The 24,119-nt window shown below is 46.6% G+C and overlaps 1 protein-coding gene across 1 annotated transcript in view; it reads left to right on the top strand.

The window, feature by feature from the left end:
* Positions 1 to 24,119, top strand: part of LOC139052112 (thiopurine S-methyltransferase-like) — a 190,769-nt gene that overhangs the window by 96,713 nt on the left and 69,937 nt on the right. Inside the window, exon 3 of the mRNA XM_070529211.1 lies at positions 5,547 to 5,657. Within this exon, the coding sequence (XP_070385312.1) occupies positions 5,566 to 5,657 (92 nt within the window). The 5' untranslated portion in view covers positions 5,547 to 5,565. The remainder of the gene's footprint in view (positions 1 to 5,546; positions 5,658 to 24,119) is intronic.

Here is a 24,119-nt window from a genome sequence, read left to right as displayed (position 1 = left end):
TGCCCCTTCAAGGATTGCTCTAACCTTTTTCTTTGTTCTTAATTCATACATTATCTGCACTTTCATTAAGGTATTATTGCGGGAAGCGGTAAATGACATCAATATTGATGCGGTACACTACATCCGCAGGTAGTGGACTCAAAGTGACACTCGTTATTGAAAAATATAGTATTTAAAAATGTTACTGCAGAACTCATCTCATGATGACTGTCAATATTATTGCTTAGTATTCGAGCGTGTAGCAACCCACCATTTTTCGGAAATCACGTTTGTTTAACATCTGTAGTTGCCATTCTGAAACTTCCGTTGGTTTGGGTATGCGTTGCCTAAGCCGGTATACTCTCATGTTGACGGGTTTGTGCGACCACCTGTGACTACTAAGGCAATTTCTGTAAAACCACACGCGTCAGCGAACTTGGCGCAATTTCCTTCTTTCCTTCCCTCCTCTCTCTCCCTGTGATCTTTGCTTTCCCCTTTCCCATTCTCCCAGTGTAGGGTAGCCAACCGGACGTTATTCTGGTTAACCTCCCTGCCTTCTTCTTTTCTCTTTCCTCCTCCATGTTGCCATGGAATCGACTTGCCATAGTAACGCTTGAGTATGGCGGCATGACGACGACTGCATGACGCTGACGCACTAACGACTATGGAATGGGAGAAGAAATACCATCCATACAATGACAAAGGCGGTAGGATGACAACGAGATGACCATCATATGACCATTCTTAAATGATGACGTTGGTATAACGACGACAGCATGACGTATCCAATATGAGGACAATTCGATGACGATGAGTGTATGACGGCGATGGATGGCGACAATCGGACGACGAAGCTGAAATGACGACGATGGCATGACGAAGATGGCAAGGCGACGACAATATATCAACGGATGCATGATAGCGACTATCTGAAGACGACGCCATGACAACGAAGGCATGACAGCGGCGGCATAATCACGAGTGAATGACGACAGCATAATTACGATAGAAGCACGAAGGTGGATGGACGTGGATGGAACGACGAAGGTAGTATGACCACGATGGATAACGTTACTGAAGTGATGACAATGGTAAAACGGCAGTGTGCTGACGACGGCATGATGACGTACGCGAAACAGTGAATGTGTAACAACGCGGCACCACCTGAAATGCATGACGATGTTAGAATTGCGGCGATAGAATGACAGTGACGCCATCACGACCACGGTATGAAGACGAATGCATGACGACGACACAACGACGACGATTGCATGAAAACTTATGACGGCACTCGGATGACAAGGAGTGCATGACGGTAAGGGTTAATAACCGCGAGTGCACCACGAGACCTGTACGACGATGCCCTGCCGACGATGAGGCCATGGCGATGCCATGACGAGAGGTGGTTGGCGAAGCTGGAATGATGTTGCAATGACCACGATGGCATCACCACCACGACCACATACCTAGCAGCGGAAGCATCTACACAATTTGGCCCAATGTGTCGGCGTAAAAGGCGCGACGACGGTGGCCTGACGAGAGTTAGGTAACAAAACTTGAACGACGAAAGATTGAACGACCATGACGGCATCACGACCATGATCATACACCTATTGGTCCAAGCTGTCAGACTACTTGAGCCATTCTGCCGGCGAAAAAGTCTGGATGGGTAGGTACCATAGATAGGCTGAAAACGCGTGAAGTAAGCAAGGAATGCTCACCGCATTAAAAAATTATTCGTGAAAAATGTACGTCCCAAGTTTAAGTTATTGTTATTTACGCGAGGAAGCAAATACGAGGCTTCGGAGTTTACAGCACCGTGCGGGCCGGGGCTCGGGCCGGTTAAGCAATTGCTAACTCGGGTCCGTGCCGGGCTTGGACCTCAGAGCTTCGGGCTCACGTCGAGACCTGATTAGGCTCGGACATGCTATTTGCAACTCCACAGAACTGAAGACTATGAAAACTGCAGCCCTATGCAAATTTTAGGTCAGTGGTGTCTGTCTGTTTATGGGAAAGCCGAGGCAGGCAGGCCACGACACGGCAGCTGTACGCTGCACGGATTAGGGCGCTATTACGTAAAACTATTCCAAACTTTTCTATTCCAATTCTGCTATCAGCCCTCCACGATTGGTCAAAAACGTTTTTCGACCACGCCCACTTCATCTGTCTGTCACGCGACGTCACGAAAACCGCGATACCTCCCCATCTGATATGATGTGTACACATTGAGTATACATGATTTGACAGAAAAAAGAAAAGCAGTTATTTCTGATTCGACCCCTTTTTATCATCAGCCCTCGGCTATTGGTAAAAAGTTTTCGGGCTGCACCCACTTCACCTGCCTGTCACGTGACGTCACAAAACCGCACAAACTCACCGCGTCAAAGTGACGTGTACGCGATAAAGATGCATTATATGCCGAACAAAACTGAATTTGTTTCGGCATAGCCACAGGCTGCCCCGTTCCGAAAGGAATAAAAGATAGATAGGTGGTGGTGACGTTGAATAACACAGTAGTAATACTGTGAAAGACAAAACTAACTTTTATTGGGCGAACCTGTGCCCACAAAACAGGCAACACTTATAACACAACGAGAGCGGCGAACACGGTTGGCGATCGTTGAAGATCTGATCAGCGGGTCAAGCGCGTCCGCTTTTATACAGCGGTTGTCGAATGTTCCAGACTAATCGTTCGGACCCGCGTGCCTTCCACAAAGTTCTACACCATTCGCGTCAGGTGATGAAATCAGATAACATAAGGTTCGGCGACAACAGACAGCGGATAGAAGCATCGATAACTTTCCAGAAACTTCGGATACATGCAGGCACGTCCCACGCTGTGCGAGTACATTTGTTAGGTGGCGAAACGTGGTTGCCCGATAAAGATAAGTGCACGTGTCAATACCCCCCCTCTTAAAAAGCATCGTCCCGATGCTACAAATATAAGAGAGCGAAACACAAAAGGACACCTAATAAACATAAGTAACAAAACAACGAAAATAAACGAAGTCCAAAGGTCAGTTACGCGACGCCCCAAAGTTCATTACCGCGGGTAGTGCGGTTTGAGTCGCACAACGTGGACTATTTCAGGTCGTGAGCGGCGCCGCTGTGATAGCGAAATGCCGTTTGGCACGACCTCATAGTCCAGTTCGCCTATACGTCGGATGATCTTGTACGGTCCGAAATAGCGACGCAAAAGCTTCTCGCTCAGTCCTCGTCGGCGTATAGGGGTCCATACCCAAACACGGTCGCCGGGCTGGTACTCGACGAAGCGTCGTCGGAGGTTGTACTGTCGGCTGTCGGTCCTCTGCTGGTTCTTGATCCGCAGGCGGGCGAGCTGCCGGGCTTCTTCGGCGCGCTGGAGGTAGGTAGCGACGTCAAGATTCTCCTCGTCAGAGACGTGCGGCAGCATGGCGTCGAGCATCGTCGTTGGGTTTCTGCCGTACACTAGCTTGAATGGCGTGATCTGTGTTGTTTCTTGCACCGCCGTGTTGTAAGCGAATGTTACGTACGGCAGGACCGCATCCCAGGTCTTGTGTTCGACGTCGACGTACATTGCTAGCATGTCGGCGAGGGTTTTATTCCGGCGCTCGGTAAGACCATTCGTCTGCGGATGGTAGGCAGTTGTCCTCCTGTGACTTGTCTGGCTGTATTGCAGAATGGCTTGCATGAGCTCTGCTGTAAAAGCCGTTCCTCTGTCAGTGATGAGGACTTCTGGGGCGCCATGTCGCAGCAGGATGTTTTCGACAAGGAATTTCGCCACTTCGGCTGCGCTACCTTTCGGCAGTGCTTTAGTTTCAGCGAAGCGGGTGAGGTAGTCCGTCACCACGACGATCCACTAATTTCGGTTGTTGACGTCGGAAAGGGTCCCAGCAAGTCCATCCCAATCTGCTGGAATGGTCGGCAAGGAGGCTGTATTGGCTGTAGTAATCCGGCTGGCCTTGTCGTCGGTGTCTTGCGTCGCTGACAGTCTCGGCATGTCTTGACGTAACGGGCGACATCGGCGGTCAGGCGCGGCCAATAATACTTTTCTTGTATCCTCGACAGTGTCCGGGAAAATCCGAGTTGTCCAGCGGTCGGATCGTCATGTAGGGCGCGCAGTACTTCTGGACGCAGCGCCGACGGAACAACGAGAAGGTAGCTGGCGCGGACTGGTGAGAAGTTCTTCTTCACGAGTAGATTGTTTTCAAGCGTGAAGGAAGATAATCCACGCTTAAATGCCCTGGGGACAACGTCGGTGTGCCCTCCCAAATATTCGACGAGGCCTTTTAGCTCCGCGTCTGCCCGTTGCTGTTCAGCGAATTCTTCCGCGCTTATCATTCCAAGGAATGCGTCGTCATTCTCGTCATCTTGCGGCGGCGGCGAGAGGTACTGGGATCGATACCCAGCACCTTCACCAGATGTCACGTGGTGTTGACGTTGAAGAACACCGTAGTAATACTGTGAAAGACAAAACTAACTTTTATTGGGCGAAGCTGTGCCCACAAAACAGGCTACACGGATAACACAGCGATAGCGGCGAACACGGTCGGTGATCGTTGAAAATCTGATCAGCGGGTGAAGCGCGTCCGCTTTTATACAGCAGTTGTCGAATGCTCCAGACTAATCGTTCGGACCCGCGTGCCTTCCACAAAGCTCTACACCATTCGCGTCACGTGATGAAAGCAGATAACATAAGGTTCGGCGACAACAGACAGCGGATAGAAGCATCGATAGCTTTCCAGAAACTTCGGATACATGCAGGCGCGTCCCACGCTGTACGATTACATTTGTTAGGCGGCGAAACGTGGTTGCCCGATAAAGATAAGTGCACGTGTCAATAGGCTCAAAACACCTGAATATGGCAACAATGCTAATTACATTAAAGGTCGTGCAACCAAATTAGTTAAGTGCGTAGTCATCTTTAATGCCACATAACCCGTTTTGCACAAATTAACCCCAGAAACTGTCTCAGACTCATTTTTTTCTAGCAATATGTGTACAGGGTAACGGTATGGGAAGCTAAGTATCGGTTGCCGCAAATTCGCGACATAACCACAGTTCATAGCAAAGTCAGTCTTCACACAAAATATTGATGGCATTTTGTTACGAGGGTTAAAAGAAGTTAAAATCTCGTGGATATTTTTTCCTGCCGTGCCTTTAATAATTCCTGGCACTAATGAAATTTCGCACCTCTGCGTGAAAAACAATTACTCATCTACGGCGACAAAACTTGAAAGACGTCTTTGCAGCAAGCCCGCGGTGACGCTGTTTGCGTCGGAGCACCGATAGGTAGCCGCTGCCGTCAGCGGACCGGCGAGCGCGCTACGTTATTGCATTATCTGGTCGTTCGCGCCTATCAAGCAAGCCGAGAAGTGTCCCCGCCTAAAGAGTGCATTGCTTACACCGTGCACTGCAGTGGGCGACAGGCGCCTGAAACAGCTTTAGAAGGTACTTCAATAATGCGGTTTTTATTTTACAGAAAAAGTTCCGTTTTGTGCTTTACGCTTGGCTAATGTGGCCGATTTACGAGTTACTTTTCCTTGTATGAAAGCTTAGTTCGTTCTCTTTTTTTTGTTTTGTTTTAGTTGTGCTGAGCAGACCGTCATGTCGTCTGAGGAAAAGAGCTATGGCGCCGAGTATTGGAGGCGTCGCTGGGCCAACCGCATCATTCCTTTTCACAGGCCTTCCCTTCACCCGTGAGTGCAGTGCTTGCGCTTAAGCCTGTGGTATCCTTGCCTATCATTATATATATATATATACGCTCTCTTAATACGTCAAGTTGAGATTTAAACATGGAAAACTCAATGCATAGTCTAGCGTATCGTTTTCCATACGCTGGAGAAGGTTATAAATTGTGGATACTTTAGCAATGCAAACACTGATTATTAACTAGTAATTACTTCCTTAGAATTTGCTTTGGCACTCGAATAACATTTCAACGCTTTCTTGTACAAGTGTCTCCATAGCCATAAATGAAAGAGAGCATGTTCTAATTTTCCTTGATGTGGAAGCCTGTTCAAGCATTAAAGCGTTACCCAACGTTTATAACGTGGTTAGGCCACAGCTCTCGGTCTTGCAATGATTTTGTACACTTTATTGCACGGTAGCATGTAAACGGAATTTCTACGTTCTGCATAGAGCTTGCGTAAGTTTTCGTAGTTATAGCAGTCATAATCGGTCTCACCTGAAACACAACGGAAAGTGCGTTCTAGGTTGTACGAAGAAGTCAATTTAAGCTGGTCAATTTGTAATAGAGTAGTTCCAAAAATTATTTAGTTTTATTCGTATTTTACTAACCACCTACAATGGAACAAACTGATTGTTTAATATAATTTGGATTGTAAATGCAGAACAAGGCAGAACCGCACTGTTATTTTCCGCACTTATTTCTGGCACGCGAAAGTCAGATGTGTATTATATCTGGTTTCAAGAATTAGCATAATTCGCTTGTAGCATTGACCCCCCCTCTGCCCCGCGCGACAGCTGCTCGAGGCACTTTGCGTATACTCGCGGGCTTCTTTCACGCTCGGAAAAAACACTTTTATGTAGCACGTACCCAGCAACAGAAAGCTGTATCGGGAATTTTTCGGGTTGTTTTACAATTTCCTTATTGACAGTTTTATTCTAATTATAATATTTGAGAAGTTGATCAAGATTAATCAAGACTAGTTATCTAATTAGGCGAAATGAAAAAAAATTGTAATCTGAGCATCTTCAAGTGACGGCAAGCAACATTGCTTTGGTTCTGGGCCGCTTCGTGGCGTATTTGCCTATTTTTAATGTTTGACTCAAGTTGCGTGGCACACCCTGTATATGCGCACAGGACCTGAAATATCAGGCCATGCTGTTAAGAGAAGAATAACGCAACTTGCAGAAGAGGAACAGGCTTGCAATGCGAGGGGGCAGAGAAATAGGAAGTAGATAAATCAGACTGTACATTAAAATATTAAATCCTGGTGTCATATGAGTATGCGGAATTAACGAATCTGATGACACGGCTTCTAACTGCTTCGATGCCCCCCCCCCCCTTTTTTTTAGGTATGCTTGGCGGGGATTCGATATCGCGCGATTATATAGTCTGGTTTAGAATTGACAAGTGAGCTTGAAGCTAGAAATTTTGCATGAGGTGGCGCGTGGCGCAAGCGGCGCTACAAGTATGCCAGGCTTCGGTTATTAGATGCGATAATGTTTAGTAACATGCTTTCGCCAAGACAAATGGTGAGAAAGGGTGACACGAATATATTTGAAAGACGAGAATAGTTGAACGGGGGCGTTAGAAATATTGTAGAAAACGTGGGGTTTGTCGGTGAGTAAACAACATGACTTTACCTTTATTAAGGTCAAACGTCATGAGCCACTTATCACACCATTACTTCAAGTCGATAAGATAAGTTTGGAGGACGAGTTGTTCTAAGTCGCTAGTGATAAAAAAAATTAATTATGGTGTTTTACATGCTGAAACTACGATCTGATTATGAGGCAGCTGTAGTGGGGGACTCCGGAGACTTGGACCACCTGGGGTTCTTTTACGTGCACCAAATTTTCAGTACACGGGTGTTTTCCACCTAGTTCTAAATCGTATTTATTTAGCGGTGCTCTCAAGATGCGCGCTTGTGGTTTTTTAAGAATACACAAATTAATACACGGGTGTTTTCGCATTCCACCTCCATAGAAATGCGGCCGCCGTGGCTGGGATTCGATCCCGCGACCTCGTGATAAGCAACCCAACACCATAGCCACTAAGCAACCATGGCAGTTAGCGCTAGTGATGGTACGGTATATAACACAGTCGTCGACGAACATGTGCATGTTGCAGGAAACAGAGCTGTAAACTGTGTATGTAAATAAAGAACCGAAGAGGACCAGGAACGCAATCTTGGGGGAGGCCTGACGTAACTGAAAAGGGGTTAGAATGCTGGTCATTTATGACTATTGACTGAGAGCAGCGTGTTAAAAAGTTATCCGATCCAGTTGAGTATGCTATAATGTAAGTTAGATTGTGAGAGCTTCAGCATTACGCCTAAGTTGGGTACTTCGTCAAAAGCCGTTACAAAGTCCAGGAAGATCTCATCTGTTTCAAGGCTACAATGAGGTTGCAATAATCGGTGTAGAGGGTGAAGATGGTCAGTTGAGTTTTGTGGGATAGACCTTGGCGACAACTGTGAAAGAAATTGTTTAAGTATATTGTGACGTCATCAGTCATGCGAAAAGTCAGACGCATGGCATATTTGTGTGCTCGTAAGCTACTGTTGGCTGCGCATGCGCCGAGAGATAGCGCGTGCTATCTACACGGGCCCCGAGTATCGTTATGTGCTCTCTTGTTGAGATGAGGCTGCCAGCGTGCGCCTCGATCCTAACGTATCTCCTTACCCGTGCCTGCTGTCAAGCTAGAATAAAAAAAAAGTAAATTATTTGAGAATAAATGACACGTACATTCCATGATTTTTCAAAGGACTCTTGTTAAAGAATGAGTCGCTATTTTAATGGGGAATTTGTGTCACCTGACTGAAAGACGGGACCAACCCTCCCCTGTTTTCCAGTGATCCGGCATAATGCCTGTGGAATGTTACTGAGAGAACAATAAGCTTAACTGTTCTGAAGATGTATGGTGTGTGGTGTAGTAGTTTAGAATTGATTTCGTCTACGCCGCCTGATGATGAGAGTTTTGTGTTTTCCTTTACAAGCATACCTGCCAACCTACGAGTAGTAAAATTCGTAAAAATCCTTCGGACATAATACGGAAGGGATAAGGTGCGGGGAACGTAGCGCGTATTCATATGAAGCTTGCCATGAGCGTAAGCGTTTTACACGTATGTACATTTAACGATGGTTAAGCTTTAGGCGCACTACTCAGGCAGCAGGGGTGCAAAGTTGGAACAGCCGAGATTTACAAGCAAATTGTAGTTCTTTACATCACTTTAAGTCTTTCAGAAACGTTGCTGTTGTAGGTTTCGCCTGTTTGAGGAACGTGCCAGCATCAACTCCTTCGAACGTAGCGCCCCTCTTACGCCCTTTCACCATAGGAAAACTTTCAAGAGGAGTTTCAGACACCGACAGCCGAAACTTTTTTTCGAGCGCAATTTTATTGCGATAGCAATTATATGGACATTCCAGGCGCATTTCTGCTGTCGGCGTCACCGGCGCCGTAAGGTTCCGTGCAAAGTCCAAGGGCAATAAAATCGCTGCGCACCGTTTACTGTATCTGCGAGGGTAAGCCGGCGATGGCGGCTCAATCTGGTGAGCGCGAAGGAAGAAAGCGGAGAGCAAACGCGCCGTCTTCCGTCGCGCGAAAGGCCGTGGAGGGATTGGAGGGATGGAGGGGGGCGTCGTAGTGCTCCAACAGCAACTGCGCATTTCGCGATCGAGCGCAAGGGGAACTGACGATCGCGGCTCAGCCTCCCCCAACATATTGGCGGCGAGGAGTTACGGAGTCGCCCTCTATCGGAAGCGCCTCACTGGCGTAGTATGAGGGATCACGTGGCGCGCTCCTCATAGGTTTTGCTGTCAGCGCTCACTGAAAACACCACGCGCGAGCTCTCCCGGACATTTCTGTAAGTACTTTCGAAACGAGAGAAGTTTCTTACTGTCTAAATAATAATCTTGGGCAAACTGAAAGCACACAATCGTTTACAGCCGCTATCTCTTTACCGAATACGTACAGTGAACGCCACTGCGCGCGATCGCCGCGATGGAGTCTCCCGAACCGGCTTCTTGCGTGAAAGGTAGCTAAACGCTGAGAGCAAACTATGTGAAATATGTTCTTATAGTGTTTGTATAACTAAATGGAGTGTAATAGACTGAAGCCTCAATGCAGCGATCGCGCAGATTCACAGCGACCGACTGCGCGTCTGCATGCTTGTCCGCGCACTGTTTCGCTTTCTGCGCGCGCGCGTTTTCGCACCGTGCCATGAGCTTTAGGCCGCAGAATATGAGCATTGGCAGCATACAAGCAACCATTGTTGCGTGGGCGCTATCAGAGCTGTTCAAAAATAATTTCATTGTAGAGACTTCGACGCCTACGGGACTGTGATGTGCCGTCGCGACGATTCAATCTTTTTTTCTTCTAAATTCTTTGACCTTTCAATACTATTTCTCGAGTTGCGTCGCACTGTATGTTTATCGGCGTTTTCAGCGTGCAATTTCCCGCTGCTCCTTTTTTGTAATCCAGTGCATTCATTCATAACACAAACATGACCATATGCCATGCTTTCTTTAAATGTGCTTCTTACCGCTGCCTTTCCACTCCACTGAACTTGCCAGTATCTATAGTATCGACAAGTTCATAGACTAAACCGTCATGACATTAGTCGGGCAGCGGACTCGGGCGAGCGTCTCAGTGCGCGTTTCCAGAACATCGCAGACCGGGCGCCGTAGCAGAAATCTTCCTTGCGTCTGTGCTTGCTGCATACCCGAGTTATAGCCGATGACTGTTTGCCGGTTTTATGTTTCGCGAGCCAAGCTTCACACAGCTTCTTGTCCTGCGGCTACGTGCGAAAAGGCTGACACCGGCCTCCGTTACGTGCGTCCGGCCCTGCGGCACCGAGCAGTAGCCTACCATGTTGCGCGCCTTCAAAGGCAGCCACTACCTATTGTAGTGCTTTCAAGCGTTGTAAAGGAGACACTCGAACCGTGAAAATTTCGCCACTAAATGAAAACCGCAGCGTACGAGGGAATTTAAGCTCGTTTTCAGCTCGCTTCGGCGCGCCCGAAGCAGCCGACGCGGCCGCTATGTCCACGTGATCCCTCCTAGCACGTCACGCCGACGGTGGCGCCAGCTTTTCCAGTGGTGGAGCTCGAGGCCAAGCTGCAGAAAAGCGGGGAGGCAACGCGGCAGGAAGGGGGGGGGGTGCTCCTAAAACCCCTTAAACTTCGTAAAGTAGTGCCACTCTCCTGCTCCGCCTTCACTCCTCCTCGTTTCTCCTCTCTTTCGTGCTCCCTCCTCGACCGTGGCGCCGCCTACATTGCTCTAGCGTAGCAACGACGTCAACATGCGCTCCTCGCCACTCCGTAGACGCTTCTCGAGCAAAAATGGCGCTGTAAGACGGCGCGAGGGCCCACGTGATGCTGTTAGGCCAATAGCGATGCGGCGTCGGCCTCGGCCAGAGCACGCGAGGAGGAGGCGGCATTCTTCAAAGCGTGGCACTACTTTGCGAAGGTTAAGGGGTTTTAGGTGCTCCCGCCTTTGATTCGGCCAACAAGTGTGTACTTTCCACGGCCGCGGGCGCTAGCGCGCGCCGTATCTTGAAAGGTATCTGCAGATGGTTCCATAACTTTGTGCGTGCTGTTTTCTCGCCGCTGTTGCGTTGAAGTGATAGACCACACGAAGATAATTTCGCTGGCTACTGCTGCTGCCGCGCTTACTCACACCAGCGTTTTGACAGCGAGTGTCCGCGCTCATCGAGTGTGATGTGTTCAACTTTTGATTGTGCCCGCGGACACCATGGCTGGTAATTCAGTCAGTAAGCACATGTTTCCACGTTTACAAGGCTGATAAAGCTGCTGTCCTTACTTCGTATAGATGTCTGTTAACGTGCTATCGCAAATCCATGCTTCGCTTTTCGGGCGAAACTGCGACTGTTTTCGTGAAACCTGACACAATGTTCATAAAAACGCTAAACAATCCCACATTCGTGAAGTTTACGAAAAATGCGGAGGAGATGACGGGTATGTTACAAATGACATGCCGTTGCCTTTAAATATAGTCTAATGCATAGTGGATGATACACTACTGGTATCGGGGGCACAACTAAAGGCGATTCACTAGTAAACACATATGAACGCAGATATTTACGAACAAGTCAGGGCGCTGTCTGGTGCCTCTTTCCGAACATATCCAATCCAAGACCATTCATTAACAACCATTGTGCAGTTTCTAGGGCGACGCGTCTCGTTAGGCCTACGGACGCAGGAATCGCCGAACGATCTCAGTGAATGGACGCGCAATGTACTCATAACTAACGTTTCAGGCGAGCTTGGAGGAAGGGAATGCTACTTTTAGGTTACTATCGATCAACGATAGCGAGAGTGTATCTATCATAATTCACGCTAAGCGGAGGCCGTGACTGCCTTCATGTTCGATAACGCTATTTCTTAGCGTACTAACGTACGTTAGACATCTTTAGAATAGCGTTTGCAACCAAAAGTAAACGCACCGTAACGTCCCGCAAATGTGCTTGCATTTAGCGTACATAAGGCGACAAGCGCTGTTCTAAAACTGTCTATTAACGTATCGTACGTAGACCGCACAGCCGAAATAACGTATGGAGCATGCGTAGTGAGGATAACGCTATTTATTTACAAGCGTAATGCGTTTACGTTTGGTTGCAAACGCTAATTGTAAAACTCTGCAATATCAGTGAATAGCTTCTGTGTCTCGATGTGGAGACGTGCTTGTAGTTGCTTCTACGGTATCTGTTCGTCAGGTGCCGAGTTTAGAGGGGGAGAGGCCTGAGACTCCCCCTGTAGTCGGTCCTTTTATTCCCCCCTTGGGTGAGGGCTGCTTTCCACGAACCCCGCCGCGTGCAGCCCTCTTCAGGTAGAACGACCGGTCATCCACCCCTTGATGGCCGGCATTATGGGGTGAGGTTCCAAGTTGTGTAGGCCACGTGCTCCTGTGTGGGTTGTCTCCGGCAATGCTTTCTCTGTTGCCGCCAAAGGCTTTTGTGAAAAAAAAAAGGTTGTTCGCGTGTTCAATATTCTTTCTATCTCTTTCGTGAAAATAGAGAGAATCGATAAGGGTATGTAATTCATTATGCTTTTTTCTATCACCACCATTCTGGATAAGATACACTTTGGCAACTAGTAGACTCCTTGGAAAGGTTCCATACAAAAATGTTAGGTAACATGCAAGTTTACCTGCGAACATTGATGCCAATAAAGTGCTAACGTGCCTTGCGTTGACGCTGTTTTTTTTATGCGGATAACGATTGTTGTATACTGCTTTAAATTTACCATTTAAAATAGTGTAAACGAAATCCGCGTCATTGCAGTGAAAAGGATATTCTTAATTGAGTTTAACGATGCCCTTGCAGCATGTTCCCATGTGATCTTGTTTTTGTGTCTAAAACATTTAAATGACTTGTCGAACTTGTAAAATTGAATTTTTTTTATTCCGACCGTTGAGTACATAGGTCGGTCACTAAAGCACCGGAATAAAGCGGCTGATTGAGATTGTAGATTGTTAGTAATGAATAAGTTAATCACCATTGATGAGGTGGGCTGGTTGCAGGTTGGTTGTTTTATGCATCAAATGCTTTTCGGTCCCGTTGTCAACGACCTTCAAGTGAGCTTGAGCCAAAAGCCAGAGCCGTTATCCGGGTACTCACACGAAAACATCCGGGCATGTTGCGCGAACAAAATGAGAACATCCGGGCAACCAGTCAACACTTAAGAAAATATGTCTCTGGCCCCCAAACCTTTGTACAGGACCACATTACAAACGTTAGTTACTGTCCAAACAAGCTACAAAAACTATTGCTTCCGAGTGCTTCGTAATGTTTGTTCACGATATCACTCACGCTGTAACTTCTAGTATGCTGAAGCTTTATTTGTGATTTCCAATAGCGACCTTCATAAGGCCGGATACAGGGCACCATACACTTGATTATCATCTTTTGGCGTTGAGGCAGGTTTGCCCGTGCTCTTTTGAGCGTCAGCGGTCCGTGAGTTCTGCGGCGCGGGTTTACGCGTCACCTCGAGAGATGGTGCCACGCTGCATGGCGTCTCCTTGAGGCGCTTTTCTACTTCTAGCTCGGCAGCGCTCTTTGTCTCCTAGGCGTCTTTCCCTGCCTGTCGTGCCGCCTTCAGCCGGTTTTCTTCATCTAGCTGGGAAGCGTCCATATGGACCAGTACGCAGTATGGCGTGGTGCGGTGTGGTGCGGTCTGCCTTAGCGAACATACGCTCCACCCATTTTAAGATTGTGGATAGTATCATCTCCAACCAATCTGCTTTGCCGATTGTCATTTCATTCTTGCATCTACTCTCGATTATCGGAGAGCCAGCAAGTTTTATCAGATATTTCTAGTGCATGTATTTCAAGTGCGTTGTAGTAACTCGCACAGTGAGACGATGGATTAAAAAATGTCCGTTGCGTATTACGACCAAGTATTATTTTTGTAACCCGTCCAAAGAACATATCTAAGGCAAAACGAAATCAGATATATTCTGTGTTGGTGGATGGTACAGAAAATGCAGCAATCACTTTTTATGTCCATATACTTCTTAATCGTCCTTTATCTCAGAAAAAAGTATGAATTATTTCGCAAGTGAAAGCAGTACTCAGCAGTAACACGATGTTGCCTCTCCTGTGATGTGATCGTTTTAAGAACGGCTATCAGAAAAAAGAATTTTAAGCCGTCGAAAGGACCTTCCGTCACAGAAGAAGGCCGTGCAAGCACTATTGCGCTTTTTTTAATAATAATAATAATAATAATAATAATAATAATAATAATCTTTATTACATCCAGTAATCTCATGGTTACAGATCCAGCCCGCATAAGCAACATTGCTTGTGTGCGAGGCTGGGCAGTCAGCTAGTAGTACTCATATGTGTACAAATAAATTAAAATAGGAAAAAAATAACATTGCAAAAGTGAACAAAAGATATTATTTGAACAAAAAATATTATTCCATCAACAGGGAAAAAATACACATTGACATTAGAGATGAGTTCGCAATCAGGTTCGTATGCTTCAAATCCCGAAGAAAACTTCAAAGAACGTGGGCATTACTTATCACCCATGACCTTAAATGTGATTTTATTTGTTTAAATGTTCCCGCGATATTATTCTGATTCAATTTATTGAAATTAGCCGGCACGTAGAAAGCACGAGTTCTCTTGCCGTAGTTTGTGTACACACGAGGTACCACATATTTTTCTGTCTGACGTAAGCTGCGAGATTTCACGTTCAAGTTTTTGAATTTAGTATAAAAATAACTTTTACACATGGCGTCGAACAAAACTTGTTGCTCGACAAACAACATGTCTGACTGGTACATGCTTAGCAAGAGATCTTCCCCGTGACCAAGTGTGCCATACGAGAGGCTATAGGCAATTTTTTTTAGGATGCGGTTAATTATCTTAAGTCTACTAGAAGAAGCAAAACCATAAATTGTTATTCCGTACTTTATGATCGATTCCCCAAGTGCCTTGTAAACCATTTTACGAATATTTACATCACAGAAAGATTTTAGGGCATACAAATGAGCGCACACAGCACGTAAGCGCCTTGCGAGCTCTTCAATGTGGACATTCCATGACAATGTGTCGTCGAAGTGTAGTCCCAGGTATTTTGTGCTATTTACCAGAGCTACCGGAGGACATGAGCATGCAAGGCAGTCACTGGTGTGGAGATAAACAGGGGAAATATCCGCGACTGCTTTATACGGGCTGTGAAAACATATCATATTAGTCTTCGATTTATTAATGAACATTTTGTTATTAATGAACCAACCAAGGAGTTTACAGACATCATACTGTAACACTCTCGCGGCTTCGTTTGAAAATTTGTTTGATACAACCAAACCCGTGTCATCAGCGTATAAATAAATTTTTGATTTTAGTGGTAAGCAAGCAAGATCATTCATGTAAATATTAAACAAAAGCGGTCCCAATACGGACCCTTGCGGTACCCCTGACTTAACATGCAACAAAAAACTATAGGACTCCGCCACACGGACACACTGTTGTCTGCCTGTTAAATAATTTTTTAAAAAATTAGTAATACGATCTGAGTTTAATGATATTGATAATCATCGATAATGAGTTTACGATCGACCGGCCTGTCTGAACGACTTGAACTGGAACGCCTCTCGTGTGTGTGTGTCTTCATGTGTGCGTGTGTTTTTTAACGTTTTCCTCTGTGTCCTCTTTATAACCCCTATCTCCTATCCCCAGTGTAGGGTAGCAAACCGGAGACCGAAATCTGGTTGGCCTCCCTGCCTTTCCTCTTTATCTCTCTCTCTTTTTAAGAAAAGGGAAGTGTAGCCAAAATTTCGAGCTCGCTGCCTTCTTTCGGTACCAAGTTTCGGGTATGATGACAGCCTGGACAGGAAATAAAGTTTACCAAAAGGTGCACTGAGATCGTTTTCTTCTTCGCGTGCGTTAGACATTCAGGTGAAAACAAGAAATGCACTTTTTGTTGCCGAACGGAGAGAAGTTGAGCTTTCCGGGTGTTAGGAGACCTGTGTCCATCGTGAAGTGATACTGATAGACATTATAGTGCATGAAAACAACTAGTCTAACTTTCCAAGCTCATTGGTGACATGAATCGCAGCAGAGGTCTCAGTCTTTGGGAAAAAACATATTTCCCGCTTGGATCATGCCAAACGCCAGTTCCTTTACTTTTTTTCTTGCGATTGTCATGTCTAGCAAGTCTTTAAACTGCGGTTAAAGTTATTCATTAATGTAAATTGGAGAGAGCGTCCTGTCGGGAAACGTCAACAGCGGACAGGCGAAATCACCGTACTTTGTCGTGAACAGGGTACCCTTTAGTTCGACATTGAAATTTAATAACAATGGAGGTGGGGAAGGTGGGGAGCATGTCTTTTTTTTTTTGTAGGAATCGACGTAATAGAAGACATCAACATCGTTCTCCGTAATATGTTCATGCATGACTTCCCCGAGTATTTCAGAAATTTTCGCTGGCAAATTTTCGCTCTTGTTCCATTCGGGACAAAAGCGAAATATTTTGTTTGTGTTTCTGCTGTGAAAAATCTGCTCAAGGGTAACAATTTTCTGCGAACTTTGTGCAACTTTCTTCCTCGGTTGGCGGCATTCATTTCAAATAATTTGTTTTCGTAATTTCAGCGCAGCATTGCCTTTCTCAACAAGTTTGCTGTGCGAGATCATAATGTGAAACTTTTGTTCTTTAGGGAAACGCGCATTTCGCATAAATGCTGCCGAAGCTCCTTGGAAAACATAGCCATGTCTGTGCGTGCCATGCAGGACACAGTATACTACAAACACACTGCGACAGCAGTAGCAGCTGCATTGAGACAACTGTTACACCCGGTAATGCGACGAGTTTGTCAACCTTCAAAAATTCAGATATAGGCTTCAACGAGCTACCGCCAAGCTGTTGCCAACGTGACATTGGCATCGCTGCCAAATAATTCAAAACCAGTAAGTGAGCAATCTGTGAGAGGCAGAGAGATTGGACTGCTACAGAAAATAAGTTGGTCCTAACAGCTTCGGCTGGAAAAAGTCGGAAGAAAAAGAAAACAAGCTGTGCAGGCACCGGACAGGTTGGAATACCGATGAGGTTGATCGATAAACTGGGGCCAGAAAGCATAGACGCATTCGTAAAATCAGTGAAAAGGTCAATACAGCACAAGAAATTAAGTCTTACAATAATATGCGACAGAGCAGAATAAATCAAATTGACAAAGTAAAATGAAACAGGCGCAACGTTACGTTATATAAACTGATTACACTATTTTGATAAGCACATGAGTTAAGAATGCAGTAAAAGTTGAAATTGAATTCGCAACATTCAAGTTTTGAGAACGGTGACAACAGGATGAAGAAGTGGTAGAACTGAAGAATCGTTTTGTTCTCACATTCTACCATTCTCGGAGCTCATCGTGGACGCATACACAAATACTCATGAAAGTGGACGATGGTTGGGTGTCATGGCACTTTAATTGGTAAAGCGCTGCCCCCCATAATGCGATAGCTGTGCCTTTGACTCCCACTTGTGGCACGTTATCTTTGCGTAGGCTTTCAATTTACCTCATTTTCGTAGTTATCCATTTCAAATAAACCTATAAATTAAACTGCTTTGGGATTGCGCTGGCGTCATTTAATTATTTTTTGTATGGTTGTAACTAACGAAAAATTGAGCCCCACGGATCTTCTCATTATTCTCATTCAATAGAATAAGCAAGAGCAGGGAATATAACTTTACAGTCAGCTTTTTTGTATATTATCTGGTTATTTAAGCACCGTTCGTAAGCAGCAGTCAGATCAATGCCTCAACGAGCGCCTAAGCCAACACCGCAATTCAATGAAAGAAAAGCCAACTTCCAATTTATCTCGGCATTGTCGAGAGTGCCGCCGCTCCCGTAGCCTGGACGAAACCAGGATTCTGTAAAAACGCACGGACCACCTAGCGCAGGAAATTGTTCAGATATTTATTAGGAGAAAACACGGCACATGCGTGAGCCAGATTTATACGAATTTGCACCGCTGCGAAGTAGATTTCTTGAAGAGTGAGATGGGGGGAGGGCGCACTCAACCGGTAAATTGAGTTTTAGTAATGTTGCCTTGTCCGTTTGCTGACAAGCTGTCACTTGACATGGGCACTCATTCAAGTCTTGATATATATTTGAGTTTCGAATAAAAAATTGACCGACGATTTGGATACTCTCTAATGCTAAATTTGAGCGCAGCTCTATACGTGTTTTCATTTCGCGATGTATTGGCTGGCGTGGACAATCTGTCTCATGCGGCACGTTGCAAACGGAGCGAAGTGTAACATGACTACCTCGCTAATGGCGACAGGTAGCGCGTGGGTGGCGCGTGGGCGCGATTGAGAGCAGCCGCCGCCGACAGAACCTCCGCTCACGCAGTGTTGTATTGGCAGCGAGGAGTTACGGAGTCGCCCTCTATCGGAAGCGCCTGGCTGGCGTAGTATGAGGGATCACGTGGCGCGCTCCTCATAGCTTTTGCTGTCAGCGCTCACTGAAAACACCACGCGCGAGCTTTCCCGGACATTTCTGTAAGCACTTTCGAAACGATAGAAGTTTCTTACTGTCTAAATAATAATCTTGGGCAAACTGAAAGCACACAATCGTTTACAGTCGCTATCTCTTTACCGAATACGTACAGTGAACGCCACTGCGCGCGGTCGCCGCGATGGAGTCTGCCGAACCGGCTTCTTGCGTGAAAGGTAGGTGAACGCTTAGAGCAAACTATGTGAAATATGTTCTTATAGTGTTTGTATAACTAAATGCAGCGCAATAGAATGAAGCCTCAATGCAGCGATCGCGCAGATTCGCAGCGACCGACTACGCGTCTGCATGCTTGTCCGCGCACTGTTTCGCTTTCTCCGCGCACTTAATTTTTCGCACCGTGCCATGAGCTTTAGGCCGCAGAATATGAGCATTTGACAGTATACAAGCAACCATTGTTGTGTGGGCGCTATCAGAGCTGTTCAAAAATAATTTCATTGTAGAGAGTTCGACGCCTACGGGGACTGTGATGTGCCGTCGCGACGATTCAATCTTTTTTTCCTTCAAAATTCTTTGACCATTCGATACTATTTCTCGAGTTGCGTCGCACTGTATGTTTATCGGCGTTCTCAGCGTCCAATTTCCCGCTGCTCCTTTTTTGTAATCCAGTGCATTAATTCATAACACAAACATGACCATATGCCATGCTTTCTTCAAATGTGCTTCTTACCGCTGCCTTTCCACTCCACTGAACTTGCCAGTATCTATAGTATCGACAAGTTGATAGACCAAACCGTCATGACATTAGTCGGGCAGCGGACTCGGGCGTACGCCTTAGTGCGCGTTTTCAGAACATCGCAGACCGGGCGCCGTAGCAAAAATCTTCCCCGCGTCTGTGCTTGCTGCATACCCGAGTTGTAGCCGATGACTGCTTGCCGGTTTTATGTTTCGCGAGCCAAGCTTCACACAGCTTCTTGTCCTGCGGCTACGTGTGAATAAGGCTGACACCGGCCTCCGTTACGTGCGTCCGGCCCTGCGGCACCGAGCAGTAGCCTACCATGTCGCGCGGCTTCAAAGGCAGCCACTACCTATTGTAGTGCTTTCAAGCGTTGTAAAGGAGACACTCGAAGCGGGAAAATTTCGCCACTAAATGAAAACCGCAGCGTACGAGGGAATTTAAACTCGGTTTCAGCTCGCTTCGGCGCGCCCGAAGCAGCCGACGCGGCCGCTATGTCCACGTGATCCCTCCTAGCACGTGGACATAGCGGCCGCGTCGGCTGCTTCGGGCGCGCCGAAGCGAGCTGCACACGAGTTTTAATTCCCTCGTACGCTGCGGTCCTCATTTAGTGGCGAAATTTTCCCGCTTCGAGTGTCTCCTTTACAACGCTTGAAAGCACTACAATAGGCAGTGGCTGCCTTTGAAGGCGCGCAACATGGTAGGCTAGTGCTCGGTGCCGCAGGGCCGGACGCACGTAACGGAGGCCGGTGTCAGCCTTATTCACACGTAGCCGCAGGACAAGAAGCTGCGTGAAGCTTGGCTCGCGAAACATAAAACCGGCAAACAGTCATCGGCTACAACTCGGGTATGCAGCAAGCACAGGCGCGAGGAAGATTTCTGCTACGGCGCCCGGTCTGCGATGTTCTGAAAACGCGCACTGAGACGTTCGCCCGAGTCCGCTGCCCGACTAATGTCATGACGGTTTGGTGTATGAACTTGTCGATGCTATAGATACTGGCATGTTCAGTGGAGTGGAAAGGCAGCGGTAAGCAGCACATTTTAAAAAAGCATGGCATATGGTCATGTTTGTGTTATGAATTAATGCACTGGATTACAAAAAAAAAAAGGAGCACCCGCCGTGGTTGCTCAGTGGCTATGGTGTTGGGCTGCTGAGCACGCGGTCGCGGGATCGAATCCCGGCCACGGCGGCCGCATTTCGATGGGGGCTAAATGCGAAAACACCCGTGTACTTAGATTTAGGTGCACGTTAAAGAACCCCAGGTGGTCAAAATTTCCGGAGCCCTCCACTACGGCGTGCCTCATAATCAGAAAGTGGTTTTGGCACGTAAAACCCCATAATTTACAAAAAAGGAGCAGAGGGAAATTGCACGCTGAGAGCACCGATAAACATGCAGCGCGACGCAACTTGAGAAATAGTATTGAAGGTTCAAAGAATTTAGGGACATCACAGTCCCCGTAGGCGTCGAAGTCTCTACAATGAAATTATTTTTGAACAGCTCTGATAGCGCCCACGCAACAATGGTTGTTTGTATACTGTCAAATGCTCATATTGTGCGGCCTAAAGCTCATGGCACGGTGCGAAAACGCGCGCGCGGTGAAAGCGAAACAGTGCGCGGACAAGCATGCAGACGCGCACTCGGTCGCTGCGAATCTGCGCGATCGCTGCATTGAGGCTTCGTTCTATTACACTCCATTTAGTTATACAAACACTATAAGAACATATTTCACATAGTTTGCTCTCAGCGTTTACCTACCTTTCACATAAGAAGCCGGTTTGGGAGACTCCATCGCGGTGACCGCGCGCAGTGGCGTTCACTGTACGTATTCGGTAAAGAGATAGGGTCTGTAAACGATTGTGTGCTTTCAGTTTGCCCGAGATTATTATTTAGACAGTACGAAACTTCTCTCGTTTCGAAAGTACTTACAGAAATGTCCGGGAGAGCTCGCGCGTGGTGTTTTCAGTGAGCGCTGACAGCAAAACCTATGAGGAGCGCACCACGTGATCCCTCATACTACGCCAGCGAGGCGCTTCGGATAGATGGCGACTCCGTAACTCCTCGCCGCCAATATGGTATCGCTGGACGCGCTTGCCGCATGTCTTCGGTGAACACACCACGGCGCGCTCCTCTGGCGCCATCTGGTGGTGGTTGTCGCAAGTCTTACGCGGCACTACGCTTTTATTCCGACACTGCGCTAGGGTGCGCGAAGGAAAGCGCCGCCGGTATTCACACCTCCCCTTCTAGCCACCCTAACTGCGCTCGGCGTTCGCTTTCATCTTTCACTGTGCTCATTCGCTCGGTGACGCCTAGGGACAACGCCGACTCTCGCCGCATGAACGGGCGCCTAAGAGCTGCGCTCTAAAATTTGTTATTTGTTGGGAGGCGTTCGGCTTGTGTCGTTCTGTCTTCCTCGTCCGTTCCCACTTTTATAAATAATTAACGCTCACCAAATCGCCCAGTTTGTCATTTTATTGTAAACACCAAACTTGCATTACACATCCTGGGGGAAGGCATCACGAGACTAAAGCGAATACAGTCGAACTCCTGTACAACAATATGACTTCTATAACGAAGGATTAGGTAATTATACCCTTGCCAAAATTACCATCTTTTATGTGTTTTGCAAAAAATTATACAATAGAGACCACTAGACAAATCTGAAAGCACATCGCAGGAATTTAGGCGTCCCCGACGGCTGAATTGTTCCTTCACAAGGAACGCCATGTAGCCACGCTGCTACTGTCCTCCGAAGACGCTACTCAGCTGCACATGCACTCAGCTAACGGCCGCGCCAGCGACGCACTTGACCAACGTGCCGATATCGGCGACCGGGCCGTATATCGAGGCGAGTGGGCATTGCTCCACGAACGCATGCATCGACAAGTGGCATAGAACACTCTTATGAATTTCTCGCGGGCAAGCGAGCGCGTAGATCCGCTTGGCGTGTTTTGATTTTGCCTTACCGAGGCGTAGTTAGAACGCAGATGAGAGCTTGCAAGCAGCCAGAAAATTGCGTATGCAAAAACAGGGAGAACCTTATGAAGGGGACGTGTTGGAACGCAAGCGAACGTGTTGGGCGGGCAAATTATGCAAGAAAAAAAAAGCAGTATACAGCAGGGTTTCTTTCATTTAGCGAACGCAAGACTGCTAGTAAAGACCAGTTTATTGGGAAGATCGTCATGGTGTGCGTGGTATTGTAATTGCGTGTCTCTTAAAGTACGACAGTCTTGGTTTCAGGGGTAGAGCATGCAATGTATTCACCAGTAATGATCAGAAAGAATGCTACGCCGTCGATGAAAATGCACCCCACTGGGATGTTTCTGCTCTAATAGTTTTTTCCCTTTTTTATATAAGAAAAATCAACCAACATCTTTCCACGGTAGGGTTGTTGAGATATAGTCAAAGGATCGTCATCTTGGTTGTATTCGACGAGAGGAGTGCTAAGTTCTAGGATTTACGTTTAATAAAAAGAAAACAGACGTTAAAGGAACACTAAAGCGAAACAGTAAATCAGTATAGAATAATGAAGCATTGTTTGAGAACCCTGCAGGCAGTCATTTAAAAAAAAATGATTATTAGATGAGAAAGTGAAGGTCCAAGTATCAGTATTTGCATATTGCGCCGAAACCCCAGCGCCGGTACGTCAGCGTGACGTCAGGGATTCCAAAGTATGTTTTCGCATTTGGGCCGCGTTGGCTGAACAAAGGTTCCCGAAACTTGCCATGTTTAATATTTGGTTCCTTTAGAACACAATGTAGCCAATCTGTACCGCTATATATAGTTAGTAGGTCCTAGAAGCTGCCATCAAAATCTAAGACGTCACAGCCCCCAGGTGCGCGAACTTAGGTAGAAAAGCCACCCGTATTTCGTTCTTGCGCTTTCATCGAAACGCGCGCGCCCATAATCGAAACCACAGTACCGTTTCGATTATGGGCGCGCGCGTTTTGAACGCTAGCTGGAATGCGTTACGCCGGCTGTGCTGAGCGTCATTTTTTATTCTTTTTTCTTTTCGTCTGCTCAAACGCGCGCGGTCTTCGTGCCAAGTTATTTTACTATTAGGCAAAAATGATTGCGAACGATATTTACAATTAAGCTGCAGTGAATCTGCCACGCCACGTGCAATTTCATTAAGTACACGCAAGACGCCTTGTGAAACGAAGAAATGTTTATTATGCTCTGTATAAATGCTCGTTTCGGGCTTTTGGTACATTCATGTAACGTTGCGGCACCAGCTAAGCAGCAGTAGTTTCCGTAAGAAGCTCCACCGGAAAACATCAGCTGAAAAAACTAAATTACAAGCCTGTGTCATTTTGACATTTAACACCTTATGGTATACTGCGTGTAGAAACGAAATTTGCGAAAGTAGTGAATAGGCGCTATGAAAAACGAAAGTAATTCACTTTCGCAGACATGCCCCAGAAAAAGAACTACTCGTACGAGACAATACTAACGTGAGATATAAATAAAACATTTGATTTCCAAGCGTTTACCCATTCCCGGGCCTTATTTCCTTCTCTTTAGAAGCACAGATACACGGGCGACTGTGCGTTTCCTAAACTACTTGACCTTAGCCGACGCGATGGTACGCTGCTAACACACAGGTTACCACAATAAAGGCTTTCAGCCAAACCATGCTAGACGCTCGCAGAATCCCTTTTATTCACACTCAAGACAAGAGCGTGGGTGCAAATCCCGTTTTCAGTTGTCCAGAAGAAAGAATGTTCGAGTTACAGTTTCCTGGTGTTTG

Source organism: Dermacentor albipictus, unplaced genomic scaffold (assembly GCF_038994185.2).
Source record: "Dermacentor albipictus isolate Rhodes 1998 colony unplaced genomic scaffold, USDA_Dalb.pri_finalv2 scaffold_19, whole genome shotgun sequence".
NCBI lineage: Eukaryota > Metazoa > Arthropoda > Arachnida > Ixodida > Ixodidae > Dermacentor > Dermacentor albipictus.
The sequence above is the reverse complement of the archived record's forward strand: the minus strand, read 5'-3'. Positions and strand labels throughout refer to the sequence as shown.